At 40.6% G+C, this 22,439-nt stretch overlaps 1 protein-coding gene across 1 annotated transcript; it reads left to right on the top strand.

Moving 5' to 3' along the window:
- Positions 1 to 2,671: 2,671 nt before the first annotated feature.
- On the top strand, positions 2,672 to 16,042 carry mthfs (5,10-methenyltetrahydrofolate synthetase (5-formyltetrahydrofolate cyclo-ligase)). Its single transcript, XM_070966688.1, has 3 exons — positions 2,672 to 3,057; positions 4,979 to 5,243; positions 15,317 to 16,042. Exons 1-3 carry the CDS (start codon positions 2,947 to 2,949, stop codon positions 15,541 to 15,543), a joined length of 603 nt encoding a protein of 200 aa, XP_070822789.1. The 5' UTR covers positions 2,672 to 2,946; the 3' UTR covers positions 15,544 to 16,042.
- Positions 16,043 to 22,439: the final 6,397 nt, after the last annotated feature.

Genomic DNA, 22,439 nt, shown 5'->3' with positions numbered 1-22,439 from the left:
ACATGTTTTTTATGAAGGCAAATAAATGCAGCTTGTTGAAAATGCATTAATGAACATCTCAACGTGCTCAAGGCTCATAATTAAATGTTGTGGTCAGTTTCCCACCAAATCAAATCAAATCAAATCAAATCAAATCAAATCAAATCAAATCAAATCAAATCAAACTTTATTTATATGGCACTTTTCATACTTAAAAGCAACACAAAGTGCCTCACAGAGGCTAAAAAAAGTTAAAAAAAAAGAGAAGAAAAGAAAAAAGAAAAGAAAAGAAAAGAAAAGAAAAGAAAAGAAAAGATCTCACTGAAATGTTTTTTTTCTTCTGCTCTGTTTTATTGTGTTTGAAATTGTTTATCTGTTCAAGTGTTTCAAACTTTTTTTTTTAATGAAATGTTATGTTCAGCACATTGAGCTGCATCTCACGTATGAAGTGTTGAATATAACGAAAGTTTCGTGTGAACATTTGCCCCTGCTGCTCAGAGTGGACAACTTTTAAAGTGCACTTGGACTGAAATCAAGAGCTTTCCGTTGGAGAGAGAAGGACATGGGGGCATTCATAATGGTCACCGCATTTACAAATGACCTCAGGTTGTCAGGTGAGGCTTTAGAATGGACTCAGAGAATCAGAATCAGAATACAAGACAGAACACGTGACATCATAATATCCATTCTAAACCAAGTGTATATACAGAGAGAGTCGCTTCATTTCACCTGAAGATTTCACCGTTTTCACATCGACAACACAGAAATCATTGTATGAAGACAAGTTCAGAGAACCAAACCGAGCGATCCTTGAGCATCAAACCTTTTCAGTAAGTACTTCAACAGCACTGACTGTCACACTTTCACACGCAGGAACAGATCCAGTTAAATCTCTAACAGTGCTTTAGATTTTAGAAATTAATTATTCCTTTTTCATGTTAAATCTTAATCTGCCAAGTAACTTGAAACTACAGCTGTTACATAAATGTAGTGTAGAAAGTAGAATTTATGCCTCTGAAATGTGGTGGAATGAAAATATAAAGAAGCAGAAAATGAAGCAGCTACTCAAAAATGTACTGACTGTAAAAACATCGCTGATTCAGATCTTCTACTGAAGTAAAATTGCTACTACCATAATGTGAAAATACTTCATTATAAGAGTAAATGTTCTAGCTGCCTCAAATCTTACTGAGCTAAAAATAGAGAAATGTGAAATTGATGTTAAAATTAAAAGTTCTCATCATGCAGACTCACATTATGACATAATTATAATTTTGGAGTATTATTATTGATGCACGAATGTGGAAGCAGCATTTTAATGTTGGAGCTGGTCCACTTGAAGCTAACTGTAACAACTTTATATGTTACTGAGGAGTTAAATTCATGTAAAATCCATATCTGTAAATTATATCTGCTGCATAAATGTTTTGAACAAAATAATTAGAAAATGCTCTATACTATATGATGTTACTCCCCATAACAGTGTCAAGAGTCTAAAAAGCAGCTTTCTATCAGTATGTGTGACAGCAGTCCAGTAACCACACAGCCGGACAGTTTCTTCTGGAATAGATCAGGGACAGCAAACAGCGGGACAATCGTCTCTGCTCCTGAAATGGATGTCAGAGCAGAGGTCGACCGTGCTGTCGACGAGATGGAGCGGGGGGAGGTGGTTTCCACCCTCGAGGCGGCCATCTATGACCTGTTGGCCAACCCTCCACCTACTCCATCGACACCTCCTCCTCCTGTTCCCGTTGGGCTGGAGCTCAACATGTCTCCTTAACCAGTAGAGGATCAGGGTCGAGGATATGGTGGGTGTTTCCCCCCAGGAGCAGTTCCTCAGGTGGTTGAGCAGCAAAATTCATTCATGGAAGCTCCCACCATGAACTATGGACCACCACTGTTCTCAAACATCATGCAGCCAGGTCACCTGTTATCAGGCTCATAGGCAGGGACAGGTAAGATAGTGCTACTGACTCATTAGGGGTAGATCAATACCTGTATTGATACACATACAGATACAGATGAAGACCCAAAACACGTTTGAATCTAAAACCTACAGTTCACAGGTGGATGTTATTTCACCTTAAAGGTCAGCTCACTCATTCACAGTTGGAGCTCAGTTTTAATCAAGTCAGGACTCATTCAATGCTGTATGAATGCTTTAATAACTGGTTTAGCTTTTGGCTAAATTTGGTCACATGACCTTCACGTGAAAACACACTCCTGACCTCTGTGACCCTCAGCAGAGACATTCAGACATATTATGGTTGTATACCCGAGTGTGGCAGATAACACAAACACTTCTTTGTATAATGCAGTTGAATCAGTTGAATCAACCGTTCTCTGAGGAGGCAACTTAGATTGTTTCAAGTATTTGGGGATTTGCTTTCACTAGAAGCTCAGAAGGAAAACAAAAACTTAAAGAATAGTAGGAAAATGACTGATTATCATCAGATGTTTGAGGGGCAGAGTGGGGAGCAAATACTGCAGGTCTGCTTGAAAACTATTTATATTGGTCTATTCAGGTCAGGTCTAGATTATGGATGGATAATCTATGAATCCGTGTCAAAGACATAATTAAAAACTGGACACAATCCAATCTGTGTCTGAGTCCAGAACAGTAACCGTTGTGAGCCACACTCCAGAAGGTGGCGGTAAAGAGCTAAAAGCTGTTTGCAAGCCGCCATTAACCAACAGAGGAAGAGGCTGCAGCTGTCAGCTGGGCTGTACTTTCATTTCTGAGACTTTCAGCTATTGCTGGCCTTTATTTTACCGTTTCAACGCCTGTCACATGTTGACACACTGCTTAATGTTTAACTCACGGCAAGTTGCATGAAGCAATAAAACGCCACAGTTGTCGCTTCTTCCAAAGTACTAACCGAAGCAAAAACGTTGAACAGAACACGCTTCACAGCGCTACGAGCCGAGTCACCATTTTTCTTATCTTAATTTAAAGTTAAAGGCAGAATGGCCGCCCTGCGTGCAGCAAAGCAGGCTTTGAGGAAAGAAATAAAGCGACGGGTTGCAGCGTTGAGTGGCGAGGAGAAACAACGACAGTCTGTGGTGGTTTCGCAGAAGGTAAGGAGGGAAAAATGTACGCTGACTGAAGACGAGAGTGACTTCTGTCTGCAGCGCACCGTCAGCTTTGCTGAGTGAACGTCAACGCAGACTAACACAACGTCCTCTGCTTGGACATGGACTAAAACATGTAGCTAAACGTTTGAAATATGACAAATTCACAGGTCCAGTTTCATTCCAGTTTCATTTCCAGTTCATTGTGTGTAAAAAGAAATTCTTCCTCCTGTAGAACATACAGCATCATGGAGCCCTTAAAATATGAAGCTGGTTGAAATGAAGTGTTTTTGGTGTTTCTAAACCATGCCGAATTAGTAAGTTTGACCAACTGCCCTCCTGATGTTTGAAGTGACGTCTTAACAGTTATGTAACCACTGATAATGAAATTAATTCTCAAGTTGTCATATTTTTTTAATAGAGTCTGGCGTGACATAAAACTACACTGTTACTGTGATCATTGTGCGTGTGTGTGTGTGTGTGTGTGTGGGGGGGGGGGGGGGGGGGGGTCTGTTATGAAGTGGCTGTTATGAAGTGGCAGTGTCCTCAGATTACATGTATGTGGTGATGGGTGAGGGGAGTGCTGTCATCACTGAGGGGTGTAGAGTTGCTGAGGTCACAGCCTCTGGGGCCTCAGGTTGGTGATGAAGGTCAGAGATGTTGCTGACCCGTCCAGTCTGTGGCTGAAAAAGTTGTGTATCCAGAGGATCAGAAGTGACGCTGAGGTGCTACAGCTTCTTGATCAGCTGATGCTGCTGGATCATGTTGAATGCTGAACAGAAGCTGATGAAGATGATTCTGATGAAGTTCCCTGGTGATTCCAAGTATTGCAGCAGGGGATGGAGAAGACATGGGTCTTGTAGGTAAACTGGTGGTGCAGCTGTAGACTGACAGCTGGCATGATGATGTTCAGTACCAGCATTAGCACATTGGAGAGATTTTTTTTTTTTAATTCGGATTTTGCACCTGAAGGTTTATTCTGTAAACAGTAAATGTGAGGTCGATGGTGACTTTTAGCAGTGTTTATGAGTGTGCAGTAGTCTGAGCTTGGCAATATAAGCTGAATAAACTTACCTCTCTCTGCACGGTTGCTCTTTGGAACAGTGGAAATACATGACGCAAGCACATTTGGGTAAATAAAAAGTAAGTTTACCTCTATTTTGCAGTATTTTGCAGGTGAACCACACTTCTGAACTGCATTTGAAGCTGTATCTAGTACAGCTGGATCAGGCCATCCCTAATACTAAATACGAACTGTGCAAAAACCCCATAAGATAAACAGCGATGGATGATGTTGTCTGTATGTGTGAGTGAGTGATGTTGAGGTGTTTTTGTCTCCAGTTGTCCCTTCTTCTCTTTATATTCCCTGTCAAAAGTAGCATTATGAAACAAAAGGCAGCCCTGAAGCAGTGATGATTTATTTCTGAGGAAGAAAGAGCAGGGATTCACAAGCTGGTACTGGAGTTGCAGGATCACTTCAAGATCTACTTTAGGATGTCAAGAGCCCACGGTGACACAGTGGTAAAGAGCTTTAGGAAAAGAACCTTACAGAGCACCTGAACAGCAGTCTGCAGGCTGACAGGCTGCCCGTTCAGATCGGATTTGACTGCAGCTCTTTCTAACTGCTTCCTGCTGCTGTCGCCTCTCGGCCACTTTAGAAGCATGATGCAGTTCATCAATTAATTGGTTGATCGACAGAAAGATAATCCACAACTATTTTTGGCTACTTAGGTTTGTTTCAGTTTTTCACATTCATTGAGGAGAAACTGTGATGTTATTTACCCAGAAGAACATAGCTTTGTTATTTCCAAGTCATTCATGGAAGATTTGAATCTTTATTTTATTCATTTATTTATCTTGACACCTGCTGCCTGGCTCTGATAACATCGCTGATTTTAAGTTTCCCTTCCTCTGCATTTTCTTTCAGCTGTTCAGACACCCCAAATATGTGTCCTGTAAGCAGATTGCAGTGTTTGTCAGCATGGATGATGAAGTGAGCACAGAGGAAATCATCAAAGACGTGTTTAAACAGGGCAAAAGGTGCTTCATTCCCAGATATGAGAGCAGCAGCAACCATATGGACATGTTGAAGCTCAACAGTCTGCAGGACATCGAGACTATGCCTCTGACGTCCTGGAACATCCGACAGCCCGCTGAAGATGACAACAGCAGAGAGGAAGCACTGGCTGCTGGTAACCATGTACACACACATACATGTACAGACACACACATATAAAAACATACACATCATCATCATCATCATCATCATCATCATCATCATCATCATCATCATCATCATCATCTACAGTCTAGAACTGAATCAGTATAGCTGTGCAATGTGTTAATCAGGGATAAAGTGATATTTTGCTCTGTGGAACCGTGGAAATGTACTTTCCTGAACCATTCAAGAACAGTTGAACTGGGCAGCAGTTTCAGTAATGACACATCAACAGTGAACCACACCTCTGAACTTCATAGCATTGTGTTATTACAATGCTTTACTAACTGTAACATAATTCACAAAAATAACGCACACAATAAATAAATCAACAAACAAAATGTGATCGCAGCATCTCTAATGCAAAACAAGAAGTGCATGAAACCTCTTAAGATAATTAGAGCATGAGGTGAGTGATGTTCAGGTGTTTTTGTCTGCAGTTGTTACTTTCTCCTGCTTTTGAAACATATTTAGAGAGTCATTCATAAATAAAAGGTCACCTAATCTGAGCTTTTTTTGATTTTCAGAGTAGTACATTCTGACCTCTGATTTTATCAGCTTTATTTCTGATGTGTGATCCAGAACAAAATGACATAGAGTCCCCAGCAGATAGAGCTGTTGTTCCTCTAAAGAGGTTTACCCTCTGCCATCAAGAGAATGAGTGTGTGCAGGCCTGGGTGCTCGTCCATACACCATGTTCACCTGACCTTGAATTTTATAGCACCATTCCTCAGCATCAGCCACTAAATCTCTCACCTTTGACCTCGTAGATTTAGATTTCTTTTATGTTGTCACAAAATGTCTTGTTTTGTCTGACCAGTCTTACTGCTGATGTCTTCAGTGACATGATGCCAAAATGAATAAACAGCTGAAACACACAGTATGTAATCCTGCCGCTACGGGTCTCTCAATCAAAACAATAGCAAAAGACAGTTTAATGACATCATAAAGTAGCATGGGATCATGGGAATTGTTGTCTTCGTTGTTGAACGCCCACCATTATTGATAAAAATCTGACGTGACTCAGGCAGAGCTTGTTTTGTATATTATTATTTCTATAACGTTTCTATAAGCTGAGTGGGTGCTTATTTGTTTTGTAGAACACAATGTGCCATCTCTGTGTTCCTAGCTTGTCACAAATTTCCCTTTATCTTGGAAATGCCATCTTCCTTTTTACCTTCTACCTTTTCCGCTCCTCTTGTCCCATAATCTGCTGCTCGCTTGGTTCACTCAAACGGCAGTGAATAATCATTCTCCATCACGACTTCGCAATATAAACAATAATAAACAATAGTGTCTAGTTTGTCCAGTTTGATTTATTACTGTGGAGACATATGCAGCCCCAAGTGTTCAATATTGAATAATTAATGTGAAATAATCACATGAAGGCACTGTGTGAGGTATATAAATGAAACAGTATTTTGTGAAATAATCTGAGCTCATTTTTAAAAAATTCTATTTCAACCTTATTTTCGTTTTACAGGAGTGATTTTTTCAGAGCAGAAAGTCTTCCTTCAAAGTATCCTTCCCAATAACACTTTCATGTCATGCTACTTTTCATTTCATAGAAACACCTTTCATAATGTCGTATTTTATTTTAGATAAAATTTTGTGGACAGTGGTGTTCATGACGCCCTCTCACAGCGCTTAGCCTCAGAAACTAAACTCTCTTTACATTTACTTATCTTAACATGGCTGCACATGCTACCAACTTAGCTGGCTAAGTAGCGAGGTGGGGTTGTGAGCTTGCTTTATCACCAGGCGTGAGCATAACTCTTTAAGTCCGGTACTCAGGTGAGTACTCAACCGACACGGTGTGGTCTCAATAAACGCAGTCTTCCTCACTGTCCTCTGCTTCACATGCCTACATGGTAGATAATGGAGATGAACCACCCACTCTCTGGTGGAGCCTCAGATTAGCTGTCTCCATCCACAGGTTAACAGGTGGCCTTAGGTCAAATGTCTCTGTGGACAGCTGAATGTGTCGCAAGGCTGAGAGACGAGTCTGCGACAGGCGAGATCTGTGCTCTCACATGCTGCACTGCTCAAAGGCAGTGGAAGAGACGTAACAGTCTTGTTTGCTTGCTTGTGTTTTCAGGATGCTGCCAAGCCTTTTCCTGCTTGCATTGAACGCATCCATTCTCTCACAGTGGAGTGTCTGTCAAGTTGTAAGGTGGTTTTAGATCCACCAAAGGCCTTGTTCAGACCACTAGGCAAAATCAGCTTTTTGGCATTTCCAGATTGATTTTAGAAAGTCTGGACTTCAAAAAACCACATGAAATCCAACTTTTGAAATCAGATCCAAGCCACCTTTGGAGGTGGTTTGAAATGTGACTCTGATCAGATTTCTACAGATGTGTGTCAGTCCAGATGGTCTGGATGCTCAAATCAGATTTCAAAGTGTCTTTTACACCGCTCACAAGAGTGATAAAGTTGCAGAGCAGCTGAGCCAGTGTTTCCCCTCTACCATTGTACAGGCCAAGGAGACCCCCCCCCCCCCCCCCCCCCCCCCCGCCAGGCCAAAAAAAAACCAAAACAAAACAAAAAACAATATGCCAAAAATAAGCCACCTATCCATTCATTCATAATTCAATAATCATTTACATTTAGGAGCGCCTCTGTGCAGCACGACGTGAGTCAACCTGCTTTGTTGCCTAGTAATGATGCGAGTACCGCTGCTGAGAGCCCGGGCATATTTTATGGGATGTTTAAGGTTTGCAGCTAGCCAACTATGGCGCCGCCAGAGAAAAGAAAAAATAGCGTGGGTGAGAGACAACTTAATATAAAGAAGTTTTTCTGCCAGACGCCGGAGCCAATGAAAATAGATGAAGGGAGAGTAACAGAGGCAACAAAAATGACAGGTGCAGCTGAGACAGAAGAAAGGAGGGCAGATTGCAGTGGAGAGGTACGGTGGCCAACAAGGGCAAACATGCCACAAACGGCAAAACGCTGCAAACACAGGAATGATGCAAAGCCAAAAACACAAACGCATAAAACAAATGCAACAGAAAAACGCTGCAAGAGAAAAATGCTGCAATCACAGAAACGAAGCAGAAGCAAAAACTTACAAACACACAAAACAAATGCGAAAGAAAAATTCAAAACACACACAACCCCAAAACAACTGCAAGAGACAAACGCTGCAAATTCACTCCACAAAACAGAAGTGCGCCAGGCCACTAGGGGGACTCGACCTGAGGGATGGACCGGTCCTGTAGGACCAGACCATAGAGATATAAAGAGTAGACGCCGCATCGACTGCTACTGCCTATCGGTGCTGACGAGCTGTGGGGCCGCCATCTTGGACCGGTCACCTGCTCCACTCAGTGCTGTTTGGCAGGCGCAAAGAAGTGTCATCTTACACCATGGTCTGGGTGAATATTCGATTCTGATTGGCTGCAGGGTGTCCGTTAAAAAGTGTTGTAGGACACCTATAAAAAAGTTCCGGTCAAATAGCCTGATTGTTCTAAATTATTGCGCTGGCTCAAACGCTAGTTGGTAACCGTGGCAACAGAAACTCAGAACATACGTTAACATACGTTACAGTTTATTTATCACAACGGCACACAAAGGCTATATATAAATATTTACATATAGAAACAAAATACTGACTAATGAACACATTATATTTCTAATGCCTGATCATATATTGTCTTCAAATTATTAAAACAGTTGACTTTACTGCCACTATCTGCTTCTCTATCATATATTAGTGTGTGTGTGTGTGTGTGTGTGTGTGTGTGTGTGTGTGTTTACAGTCTAGGCTACATCAGAATATTCTATTACTGTTAATCCCATATGAATATTGAAATACACCAAACCAACTGTCCTGTATCATAGCTACATGTATGACGTTTGCAGCAAAAAAAACGCATGAAAATCAGTTTAGTATTCAGAGAGTTATGATGGATTAAATGCGCTGAGACTTCTTTGCGCCTGCCAAACAGCACTGAGTGGAGCGGGTGACCGGTCCAAGACGGCGGCCCCACGGCTCGTCAGTGTCGATAGGCAGGAGCGGTTGATGCGGCGTCTACTCTTTATATCTCTATGGTCTGGTCCTACAGGACCGGTCCATCCCTCAGGTCGAGTCCTCCTAGTGGCCTGGCACACTTCCGTTTTGTGGAGTGAATTTGCAGCGTTTGTCTCTTGCAGTTGTTTTGGGGTTGTGTGTGTTTTGATATTTGCAGAATTTTTCTTTCGCATTTGTTTTGTGTGTTTGTAAGTTTTTGCTTCTGCTTCGTTTCTGTGATTGCAGCATTTTTCTCTTGCAGCGTTTTTCTGTTGCATTTGTTTTATGTGTTTGTGTGTTTTTGGCTTTGCATCATTCCTATGTTTGCAGCATTTTGCTGTTTGCGGCGCATTTGCCCTTGTCCGCCTCCGTAGAGAGGGGGGCTGCTTGAGGACCATTACTGCCGCTGACACCTGTCCGACGGGTGACCCCACTCCGACTGCCGGCCGCGATCCGATGGGTGACCACGGGCCCGGTCAAAAAAAAAAAAAAAAAAATACAGCTAAACACAGAACATCTGGCAGGGATCCCGAATGGCTTTTTAACCATAAATACAGCCCTTGGTTGTACCACACTCCCCATGGTAAGTTTCCAATTTGTTGTTTAGCTTATTTTAGCAGAGAATGTGAACCAAGGATGGCGACTGTGGTGAGGAAAACGCGATTGTTTCTTTCCGTGAAACTCCATTTTTTCGTCGGTTGGATGTGGACGAGAAAAGGGTGAAGGATTTGGGACCCGACTGTCCGGATTTAAACATTTCGCAGCAGAATACTCATACGCACTGATGCGTGCTCGGACTATACGCACAGCGCAGGAAAAAAAAGTCGGGACACTGCAAGATCGACATGGCTAGCAACTGCAACTCTGTCATTTCATTAGGGAAATTACCGTTCAGTCGTCGAGTGATGAGTGAGTGTGTTATTAAATGGTGAGTTGTGTTATGTTGTACTCTCCAAATGTTGAATTGTAAATAGTTGTATTGATTGCATATTGCCAGCCAAATACTGTATATACTGAACATGTTCTGTTAAGATTTGATTAATTACAGTTTTGATGATAGTATAATTTGATTTGATTATTGCTATGGCATCCATGGTGCCTAGAAATTGTAGACTGTGCTAACAGTGATTTCATGGGCAAACTAGTAGACGACAGTGTATCTGTTGATGCCACGGTGGAAGTGTTTTATTGTGGAACCTAATTTATTGTATTTGAGACATTTAACTTGATATAGCTTTACAGAAATACTGTACAGTATGTACAATTCATGTCTGGTGTTGCCATCTAGTGGTTGAATAAGAAAACCAAATTAAACAATACAATGTAACACTGTAAAGTTTGCTATCTGACTTTTATTTATTATTATTTTACTCACTGAACGGGTCATCTTAGCCATCATCGCAACAGTTGCCCCCCCCCTGAGAAATTTGTCAGGAGCTGCCACTAAGTGGTCATTTTTCCCCAGGCATTGTCAAATGTATGTAACTCTGTTCTAATAAAATGAATAAAAAACTTCTATGTTTAATGTTTGTTAAATGTTTAAATTATTTATAACTGATAGAATCTCAATTATGTGTAGGAAATTCTCCTACCACAAAGCCTTGGTGAAGTTCTTCTCTAAACCGAGAAAACTCAAGTGCAGCACAGAACAATGCACACTGTGTGGTTGAAGTGCCAATGTGTAATCAAGCATTTTCCATTTGTATGCAATAAATGCTTCTTATTAAGTCACCCTCTCCTTGTGATCTTGAATACAGTCTGGGTGAACAAAAATTTGAATGCAAATATAATAATTGCAGAATTGCAGACTGCTTGCTGTGCCACCTGATTTAATCCAACTGCGCCAATACACCATCCCACGCCTCTCGTCTGTTTAGGGTTTTTGCGGTGGGTGCCACCAGGTCTGAAAAAAATTCTAGGGGAAACACTGTGAGCAGAATCCATGCTACAAGAAGGGTGGAGTGGATCAGCGAGTTCTGAAGTGCGAGTTGACAGCGTGATTGATTGGAGGGCAAGATGATTGATCTCCATTACTTACACTTCCATGTGAGAAAACCACATCACCAGCGTATGCAGGTAGTGACACCTATGATGTTACCACAGCAACCCATGCAGATAGATTGGTGATATCCGGACACACAAATCCAATCTAATCACTTGTAAATTACAGTCAGCTTTATGAACAAACAGTATATCTTGCACCACAGTTTGTCACATGACATCTCAGAGCCGCTTTTCAGGAAAAGGTCTTTTCTTTTCTTGAGATCAGTTTGACATTTCTTTGTAGGTGGCACAGAGCCAAAGTAGCCACAGAGATTGTTCAGGTTTGTTGAAGTGGGGTTGTATGAGGCACTTATTCACTGTATTACCTATAGTAGATGGTGGTTGGCATGACCCCAGTTTGGAGAAGCAGAGTAGTATCACCACGGAAGTTAAGCAGTGTACTGCTGTGTAAGGGGTCAGCAGTTTCATCCACCTAAAAAAAAAAAAACCTAAAAAAAAAATACCAGTATCAGTAGGAATATTTTTACCTTGCCATCAGACAGCTGTTCCCTTTGGCTCTGCATTTTCTCTGCTGTTGAACGTCCATAGTAGACAACAATTACAAGAAAATAAAATGAGTGGTTGTGATAGCAATGATGAAATGCCATTCACTGTGGAGACAAGATGGGCACAGAGAGGGAACATCTCTGTGGAAACTGGAGCAGTGTTTCCTGGTAGATTGGTAAGTCATTTCATTTACGTGGGTATTTAGCACGTCATTACGTGATGGTTGAGTACAGCAGTGCTCTTCAGCAAGTGTCTATCTGGCTGATTTGGACAACACGTGGAGTGTTGTTTATTGTTAATAAAGTATAATGCTAATGCTAGTATGACGGCACAGCAAAGAGCTGAAAATATTCATGATAAAGTGAGCACCTAAACTGGTATTTATCATTTTAGATGGGCCTGCTGACCCTGTCCGCAGCAGTACATTGCTTTGCTTCTGTTGTGGTACACCTGTATGTGTCTCCAAACTGGGGTGTGCTGACTGCTAATTACTGAAGGTAACACAGTTTCAGAGAACCCGAACCCTCCCTTTGCTGTTGGCTATATCTCATATTTGGCTGCTTCATTGGTTCAAGTATGTTGATAAGAAGTGTGCATTGATGAGCAATGGCAGATGCTGCCATCTTCTTCTGTTGAGTTTAATGGTGGTAGGTGTCCCTAAGTACTGCATAACCAGCATCTGCTGGATTGTAACAGCTTCATAATGCAATTTATTTGTCCATCCAAAGTAATCTCAGTCATGACATTGTCCATTCCATAAAGTTAACTCAGACCCAGTTCAGTGGCTGCCTGGTACATAAAGGTGTGTTTTAAAAAACTGGATGTTACACGTTTCTGTTTACTGTCGCACATGTGTACCTATATATCAGGTATTAAATACTCAGCATCAAAGTGAAGAGACAGCAGCTGACGTAGCTGGTTCATGTAGAGTTGCCACATTTTGTTTCTACAGATGTTTCTCAGAGAAACTATGTAAAGACCAAAAGACGTAGGGTACATGCCCCTTCACTTAACTCAGCTCGCATCTTTTGCAGATGTGAGGAGAGAGGAAAAGAGGAAACATGTCCTTTCTTCTGAAGTGTCACTTGAAGCCACATCCATTGATGGTGACAAACCTGAACCATTTGTCAGTCAGATTTGACTCTGTGGCAACTTTTGTTGATCTGGAGTTCGTATTTGCCCATAAACACTCTCCAAATAGCCTCAACACTATTTCTGGGCCACCACTCCTAACCAGTTTGGACTCTAGTGCCCTCGTATGTTTTAGCTGAGATGGGAATGATTTTTTAAGGTAAGAAAGTGATAAATACATTTCCATAGGAACCTGACCTTGAATAATTTCCCACATTGGGACGAATGAAGTAACAGGCGAAGTCTGACCAGAGGTCAGTCATAATCTCCCCTCTGCTGCTTTCTGAAATCCTGCTCTCATTCACTAATTATTACTATTCTTCTGCTTTTCTTTTCTTGACTAGTGTGCTACTGCAGTAAAAAGAAACACTTGTATTTAATTATTTCTGTTCAGAAGAGAAACTCATAGCAACAGATTGGTAATATAGCTTTATTGTGCTGATAGAATGAGACCAGTGCAGATCAGAAAACAGGAAAACAGCTTACCAAAATACAATAAAATATATTTGGTAGACAGGGAAAATTCTGAGGACAGCACCTCATTACTCAGTCAGCTGCTGGACTCATCATTGTAAAAAATGATGACATTGTGGTCTTGATTCTAAAATATTAACTTTGGCTGCAGTTCAAGTCTACATGAGGAAACACTGAGGCTTTTACTTAAAATTTTTCTCAGAAAATTCTGCTGTTGCTGTGTAATTTTTGGCATATATGTAACTATTTAGAAATGATGATAACATGTTCACAGGAAAAAAGAGAAGATGGAGTGATATACTAAGACATATCAAGTGTGTACAAAATATGTGCAGGGTACCTCAATCAGTGGGGGAGAGAGAGCAAGATGGAGCAGCGGTTCAGAGTGGAGCAGGTGGAGGTGCAAATTATGCATACTGTAGATGTTGATACTGCAGTAAAGGCAGGCAAACGCACGTAAACATCAAAACAAACATTCAATTTCAGCCTGTTTACTGATGGTTATGTTTTAAATCAAGTTTGATGAACACGAGCATTATTACATGATTATGTAATAATGCTTTATGCGTGAGTCCTTTCCCATTAGTCTTTGTTATGGCTCGTGTAAATCTAATTTGTGATATGTTTATGCTTTGTCAGAGAATTTTCCCTGTAAAACTGATCATTGCAAATAACAAAGACATCTAGCAGATTGCATAATCGTTCTTTGTCAATATGTTCCCTCCAAATATTTGCACAATACTCCCTAAATTGCAAATGCCACGAGGCGAGAGGTGCGCCTTGCAAACACAAATGATTCCAGCCGGTTCACTCTGAGGAGAACATGAATGGAACAAACTTATGATATGTTTCTCTTCAGGCCATAGATCTTCACTCAGTGATGGGGCTAGAGGAAAAGTCAAGGGACCAAAGACAGGAGAATTCATTGCCTGAGATGAATGACTGCACAAATGTGCTTAACCATCTAGTACACGCGTGTCATGTGACCTTATGCTGCAGGCCTGTCTCATGTTGTTTCGGCACTACAGTCCCAGCAGCATGCTGTGCTCTACACCAACCCGGCTCCTGCTGAAAATCTAACCACGTTCAAAACAGCGGAACATGTGTGCGAGATGTTGCCATGGTTACCCAATAAAAAAATTGTGTCATCACAAGTCAGCTATCAATCACTCATTCACACAATCACTCGTGGAGTGAAAACAGATTAATACCCTTAACACCCTTGAGAGTAAGTAGAGTTGAGCATTTAGGTTATTTTCCCGAAGGAAATTCCTGGAGGAGCATGTCCCTGCACCCCCTTACTTTTTTTAGGTTTTCTCTTCTCATACGAATTCTTTTTTATTTTTTCCCCTCGAGGTTGACACCCCTGATCTAGAACATGACATATGTTGAAATATAAAGTCAGGGGATCAACACATTCACAGGGATTCAAACTCTGGATGAATGAACTCCAAACTGAATGGCTATCAAATAGTTGAGATATTTCAAACAGACCAAATTTTCCACCCCCATAGTCATGCTGCTGCTCTGACTAAAAATGATTTTACCTCTGTTACACTGTCAGAATCGTATGTAAAGAAGTAGTCTCAAAAGAGCAGCAATAGCTGCAGCAGTGCAGTCTCCTGGTGAAGCATGACTCAGCAGTTTCAGTCTTATAAGATGATTAGTATTTTTAAGAGACACACTGTATCTAACATCTCAAATGTTTTTAATTAATATTTGATCTTAAACTGCCTTGTATTAAACTATTAAACTAAATTTCTGTTGACATAAAAAATACACACTGTCATGTTGGACAAGGTTTGGCTGTAAGCTATCCATATTTACAGACAGACCTCTATCACTGTTTACACTTGTTTACACTGTCTGCTTTCATTATCCAGGAGGTCTGGACCTGATCTTGATGCCAGGCCTGGGTTTTGACCGGTCTGGGAATCGTTTGGGGCGAGGGAAGGGCTTCTATGACACCTACTTGGAGCGTTGCATGAAACACCCCAAAGGAAAGCCCTACACCATCGCCTTGGCCTTCAAAGAGCAGCTGTGTCAGGAAATTCCTGTGGACGACAATGACGTGCTCATAGACGAAGTCTTATATGAGGATGATGAGTAGCTAATTTATCATGAGTGGTGGTCCGTACACTCAAAAGGGGCTATGTTTACATGCCAAAGTCAGCCAAGGGTTCAACCTGGCCTTTGCATTTCACACAAGAGGCTCTTTTTCACTGCAGACATTTTGACTTGTTATAGCACAAACAGCCCAGGTGGAACTAATAAAACTAATGGTGGCTCATTGGAATGCTATTAAAATACAGCCATCATTGATGACATTAACTCCACCTGTGGTTTTCCTGCTATGCTGTCATCTGTTATGGCATTATACAGGTTCAGCTACTAATTCAATGGCTGTATTGATACTTTTGGCAAAGATGCTGAGGCCTGGTGTTTTGTGTCTATTCTGCTCTTAATGTCATGCCGAATTTGCCATAAAGAGCTTTTTTAGACTGCTTTTGCTTACAACTGAAATGCTTCAAATGAAGAATTCATTTCCAGCAAACATTAATGGACAATTCAGCAAAAAAGAAGTGCAAATAAAGTTGTATTGGGGAAAAGTACCATGTTTTAATATACGTCCTAATGGCTGATGGACCCTACTGTCGACCACCTCTGATCACATGACGTTTCATAATTAGTTGACATGATGACAACTGAACTAAGACAATAAGATGCAGCTGGGAAAAAGCCAGGGAGTGGACTTTAAGTTAAGATTATTTTGTCAAACATAATGATATTTTGTTCTCTTGAGTACTTGAATTCCCTGTCCACTCAAAAATGTGTTTTGCTGGTCGTTGCAGAATGATGAATGTGCTGAGCTTGATGGTAAAAGGCTGTTTTATACAGTGGCCCTGAGAGCTAAACACAGTGCAACTTAAGAATGCACATACAAATAGACAAAACACAAGCGAACTGCGTACGTGCCTTGAACTCCCAGGGCCACCATAGCTCTCACATTCATCACATTTATTCCAGTTCAACACGTATGTTCACGAGGATTTTGTGACATCACAACTAGTTTGGAATTGGCTTCGAAGCCAATCATGATCCAGTGTGCAACTTATGAAAATGTGATGTGAAAACCTGAATCCTCACGTGCACATACGCCAAGGATCAACTTTTCAGTCCAGTTACAGACAATACGGTCCAGTAATTAAGCTTTTGAAATGATAGAATATTTGTATATTCGTTCTGGTTTATTGAAGGTGGAGAAGCAGTAGGTATAATTGCATTTTTAACAAGATACTTAACCATTTGTGTGGAAAACCCAAATTATTATTCTAAGCAGAATATTTTTTTAAGTCTTAAAACATACACTGGTCACATTTTTAAAGTATTCTAACAAATACAAAAGTAAAACAGTTTCTAGCTGAAATACAGTAAAATTACACTGCAGGTTTTTTTTATTTATTTTTTTATCAGCTTAATCAATCAGGCTAAGCTACTTTAAGGTCCAGTGTGTAGGATTTGGGGCAATATATTGGTAGAAATGGAATCTTCCTAATTATGTTATTAGTGTATAATCACCTGAAAATAAGTCATTGTGTTTTTGTTGTTCTGAGCTCTTTGTGTCTATGGAGACAGCAGGTTCCACCATGTCTGCCATGCTGTACGGCCATGTTTCTACAGTAGCCCAGAGCAGACAAACCAAACACTGGGGTATTCAGTTGTTTACAGCCTGAAACCTCAATGCTAGATGCCACTAAATCCTGCACACTGGACCTTTAAACATGCTCCTGCCCAGGTTTGGAAATGAGCACATGCCTTTAACTGGAGTCCATTCTAGCATATTAAGCAGGACTTAACCAAGCTGACTGCCTCAGCTCACTACATGAACTAACTCTTTGAAACTGTCTTTGAGTTTTGCTTTGCATAATGTGATTCATTAAAACACAACATGAACTGTGAATTTGCAGTTGAAAAGTTTCTTATTTGATACAATAGTTCAGGTTGATGTAGGTCTCTGAAACACACTGCTGTTTGGCATCTTATGTTTTGTCGTGCTGATGTCCATGTTTTTTTTTACGATTGCTACTGACACCCCCAGAGGCTGCAATACAGAACATCAAACCGCACCACTGCAGATACCAAAATATGATGGGAGAACACCAACATCCATATCACAATGTGATCTCACTAATCTGAAGTGAAGAGAGAACGTGTTGCTGATCAGAAAAAAATCCTCTAAGTCATTAAGTGACTGTAGCTGCCCAGTTTTGTTTTCACTTTGATTTACTCATTTTATTTTGCAGTTTTAACACTGGCCTAACAGTCTGGGCCAGTCAGCTGGCCAAGCCACCAGGATTTCAATCGATGGCCAGCCCAGGCCTGTCTGGGTCTAACCTTTGACACATTCTAATTTAGTCCACCATCCAGAGAAAAACAGACACAGAAACAGTCTTTTTCTCTGCCATAGATGTAGAGTGACAAATAACCATGAGAAAATGAGAACTACTGTAGACTGTCATCCACGTGTTTACCATCAGCAGTATGTTGTTAAACATACAGTAACCCTGGAAATGTTCACCCTAAAATCTAATGATTTACATTACAGGGACTTGCATGTTCTCAGTAATCAAAGAGCAAAGGAAGACATGTGACCCAACACACAACTGGTACATTCACGTCATACATCCCCAATTCCAAGAAGTAGAGAAGCATGTAAATAACATAAATAACAGAATGCAATCATTTGCAAATGAACAGTCTTTACTAACAACGGTTTTACCGACAGTGTTCCTGAGTCCATGCAGTCATATTCTGTCAACAGTCACGTGTTCACAAAGTGGTGAACCTCTCTCCATTCTTGCTTATGAATGACTGAGCTTTTCCAGGATGCTCCTTTCATACCCAATCATGATGCTATCACCTGTTACCAATCAACCTGTTTACCTGTGGAATGTTCCAAACAGGTGTTTTTGGAGTGTTCCACAACTTCCCCAGTCTTTTGATGTTCATGCCCAAACTTGTTTGAATAAAATTCAGAATAAGAACATATAGAATAACAAAAATCAATTAGGTTGATGAAGTAAAGCAATAGCAAATTCTAACATTCTTTATTAGTCTTTATGGATTTTACGCAGCGTAACTTCTGGAATTGACGTTGCATGTGATATGGAGTTATTTTTACGTTGTTGAATACTCAGGGTAATTCCATCCTGAACAGACACTGTGATCAGTCTTAGTGTTTCAGTCACCCATCAGAGTCATACATTTGTATTAAATCATAACTTTGTGTCATGAATATTTATTATACACCACAGATTATGTTAATGTATCATTTTGTAACAGGCCAGCTGGGACATAAACTGTCACTGTCCACCACTACAGCATGGACCACAGCTTGGTTGTGAAGTGATTTTGGCATAATGGCTGCATGGGGTATTGCAACGTCTATGTACATAAAAGGATGAACACTAGTCCAAAAAGCAACACAAATCCAGAAATAACCTTTTTTGCAATCAGAATTTAATCCATTGGGTCCAAAAACTTTTGTAAATGGAGGAGCCAACAGGAAGTCAGCCAGTGGAAGTCTCAGTGTGCATGCTCTTAGCTGCTGGCATGCTGTATGGACCCAAAAAGCTTGAGGCTTTTTCAGTGGATGCACCCACGGGGCAACTTTCTTAGGGGAGTATAGGGAAGGTGGGGGAAGCTTCATGGTGAGCCAGTTGATTTTGCACTGTTTTGGTTTGGTATTGTGGAACTTCAGCAAAGTGCTGAAAGAATCTTGAGCAGGAAACACTTTGTCTTTGTGTGTGTGTGTGTGTGTGTGTGTGTGTGTGTGTGTGTGTGTGTGTGGGTGTGTAGTGGGCTGCTAATATAGATGTCAGTGCAGAAGCAGGCCAATAAGACTGACAAAATAATTTTACCTCCATGAACATGCCTGTAATTACAGTGTGTGGGGGGAGACTTGTTGAGAGGTCTGGCAATTTAAATGCGATTAAACAAACAAACAAAAAAATCTCAACAGCTAAGGCTAAAAAAAATGTGTTGTCCTTCTCTGTAAAGCTGTTTGAAAGCTCAGGGTTTTTTTGGAGTCATGAGACAACACACTAATGCAACGAGCTGACTGTTCTATTTCAAATATTCTAAATGCAAACTACAAAAATGTCTGCAGCAGCTGACATTAATAAAACTAATAATAATAATAGTTATCTCTCCTCAATATGTTCATTCACATTCGTCTACCCTTGCTAGCCCCACTGGCTGTCCTGTTGGCCTGTGTGCCTCTGCCAACAGTGTTAACAGAGCATGCTAGTAACACCACTACATGCAGTGTTGGACCAGCATTGGCAGCAACTGCTCACTGTTTCCCTGGGGTAGAATTTCCAACATAATGGCTAATCTGAGGTTTCTGGCATGGAGTAGGGAGAAGCAGGTGACATAAAAACATAAGCATGAAGCAGTTGGAGAACACAGATGAAAGCCTAGCCAGGACATTGGAGTGTGACAGAAAGATGAGTTGGCATTGATTAATTGTCTCTGGGCCCTTACCTGTGAGGGGGAAGATGAGGTGTGCAGTAGGCTTACTTCCCTGAATAGCTGGCTGGCTGGTTATTGTAGTGAGCAGGGATTTGGGTTTCCTGATAATTGATCTTCTTGCTGCCCTGAGAGCAGATGGTCTTCACCTTACTGGAATAGGCACTGCAACAGTATCTAGGAATAGACACAGGTATTTACTTTGAGTTTGATATTAGAGACTTAGTGCTTGGCAGGTTGTAGGTAATGACAGAGCCTGCTAGTTTTATAGTTGGTGTAGATTTGGATTCTATTATCTTAGTTAATATATCCAGTAAGGGCAGACTATCAGACTGATTGCCCGATGTGCATATTGAGAGTGTCTCCCTCTCTGTTTTGTTTTATTTTGTTTTTTGTTTTTAATCACAAAAACTAATTGTCACCCCTAACACTGGCTTTGGTGAAGTGTCCCACAGAGCATCTGATTAAGTCTGACAAAACAAAATATCTAAGGTAATGAAGAACGTCATTGATACTGGCTACAAACAGGCTTGCTAAGATGCTGACAGATCTGTTTTGTGTGTGTGTGTGTGTGTGTGTGTGTGTGTGTGTGTGTGTGTGTGTCTAGTCCAGAGACTATTCAGTTAAAACGGATTGGTTATGCTGTTTTGCTATCATTGTTTTCTATGAAGTTTGCAGGAAGTGATGTAGGGCATTTTTTTGTGGGTGAGCACTGAGCCAGAATCTGTTTAAAATGCTATTTTAATGCTACGTTGCTAAAATGCAAATGGTGATCAAATAAAACTGAAAAAGTACTCAAAACAGCCTGCCCTATGCCAAAAAAAGAATGAAAGAGAAGGGAGATGTCTTTCAATTAATGAATGTACACGACTTTGTAAAAAAAAAAAAAAAAAAAAAGATAAAAATTGTGAGTAAATCACTGAGACATACAATGAAATATGGAAACACTCTTAAATATGACTCCTTTACCTGTTTGTTCAGGTCCAAATGTTACATCTCTATAGTAATAATAATAAAAACCTTGCATGCACAAACACCACTATTCTTCTATTAGCTCTTTGTGTTATGTTGCCAGAATCTATTGTATTGTAAAAACCTGTTTGCGTGTTGCTGTTGGAGCTGTGGAGGTCTGTAAGCAGACCCTTGTGGCTGTTGCCTTGCTTCCTTTTGTTTTGTAGCGTTATTAAACAGAACACAGGACGGAGCAGCTTTGCTGATTAGACATACTGGCTTTGAAAGTACAATAGGCACATTAGACACAGAGCATAAAGCATTAGAAATCATGGGAGAGTTCATTCATACTGTACATATATCCTGGAAACTTTGGTTAGTATTGCAACACTGAAAAACAATAGTAATAAATAAAACATAAATAAAGTAATGATGAAATGGAATGTACTCATGTGCAAAGTGTGTGAATGTGTGATGTTTGGTGCAAACTTATCTGTGTCTTCTTTAGGCTGAGCTTTCAAAAATAGCATCAGAAACCCAAAGAAATGGAAATAAAAAGAAATACATATCTTTGCAGCTACTGAAGTGGATGGCTGTGAATTATTCAACACGCCGCAGATAGCAGTCCCATCATTTGCTTACCAGGATTGGGCAATATGAGTCAAATAGGCAAAAATCACAAGTCTCAGTAACACCTGCTGCTCTGCCTATGCAAATATCCTTATCGTCCAGCTAAACCAGCCATACCTGGCTCTATGCAGACTCCTGGATTTCTGATTTCAATAGCACAACAGTGTGACATTAGAATATAAAGTAGCATGCCCCCTGAGGCAGTCCCCATTAGCATAGCTGTGAATGCAGTTGAAGTTGGTGCAGAGAAGAAACTTGGAGCTATTAGTATTCTGTTATCTCACTTTAGGCATTGCTGGTATTGACATTGTACCTAAAATCAAACATGTACGTTGAAGTTTGATTTAAAAAAAAAAAAAGAAGAAAAAAGTTGGATAATTTAGAAAAATCCGATTAGTCAGAGAAAAAAGGAACGGTGAGAAGCAGCAGAGGATAATTGAATGGAAACATGGCCAGCAATGTTTGTAAGATGTTGCTCTGGATGGATGGACAGATGGACAAATCCTGAATGTCTAACAAGGCTAAAATATCATGAACATGTACGCAACCGATTGTGTGTTAGTTATAAGCTAGTTCTGCAGGGAACAGCAGGGTCACGGAGACTCATGTAAACAGATGAACCTAATTAAGACTGGAACTGGAATATGACCTATAGCAGGATTAGTCCGCCATATATTCATGTATTCATGAATCACACTGTGTTGGTTTGTTCATCCCGTGAATTCAACCTGGCCTCAACTATTGCTGTTGTAGATGTTGTTGCTGTTATCAGTCCTGAGCAATACCACAAACTGCCTATATACAAGGAGGAAGAGGAGAAGGGAGGGAGGCATAGAGAGACAAATAGAGAGCAGGAAAAGAAAGCTACAGCCTGGCTCTGTGAGGGAAAAATCA

This window comes from Chaetodon trifascialis, chromosome 1 (assembly GCF_039877785.1).
Source record: "Chaetodon trifascialis isolate fChaTrf1 chromosome 1, fChaTrf1.hap1, whole genome shotgun sequence".
Classification (NCBI taxonomy): Eukaryota; Metazoa; Chordata; class Actinopteri; order Chaetodontiformes; family Chaetodontidae; genus Chaetodon; species Chaetodon trifascialis.
Note: the sequence above shows the minus strand (reverse complement) of the source record. Positions and strands in the feature narration are given on the sequence as shown.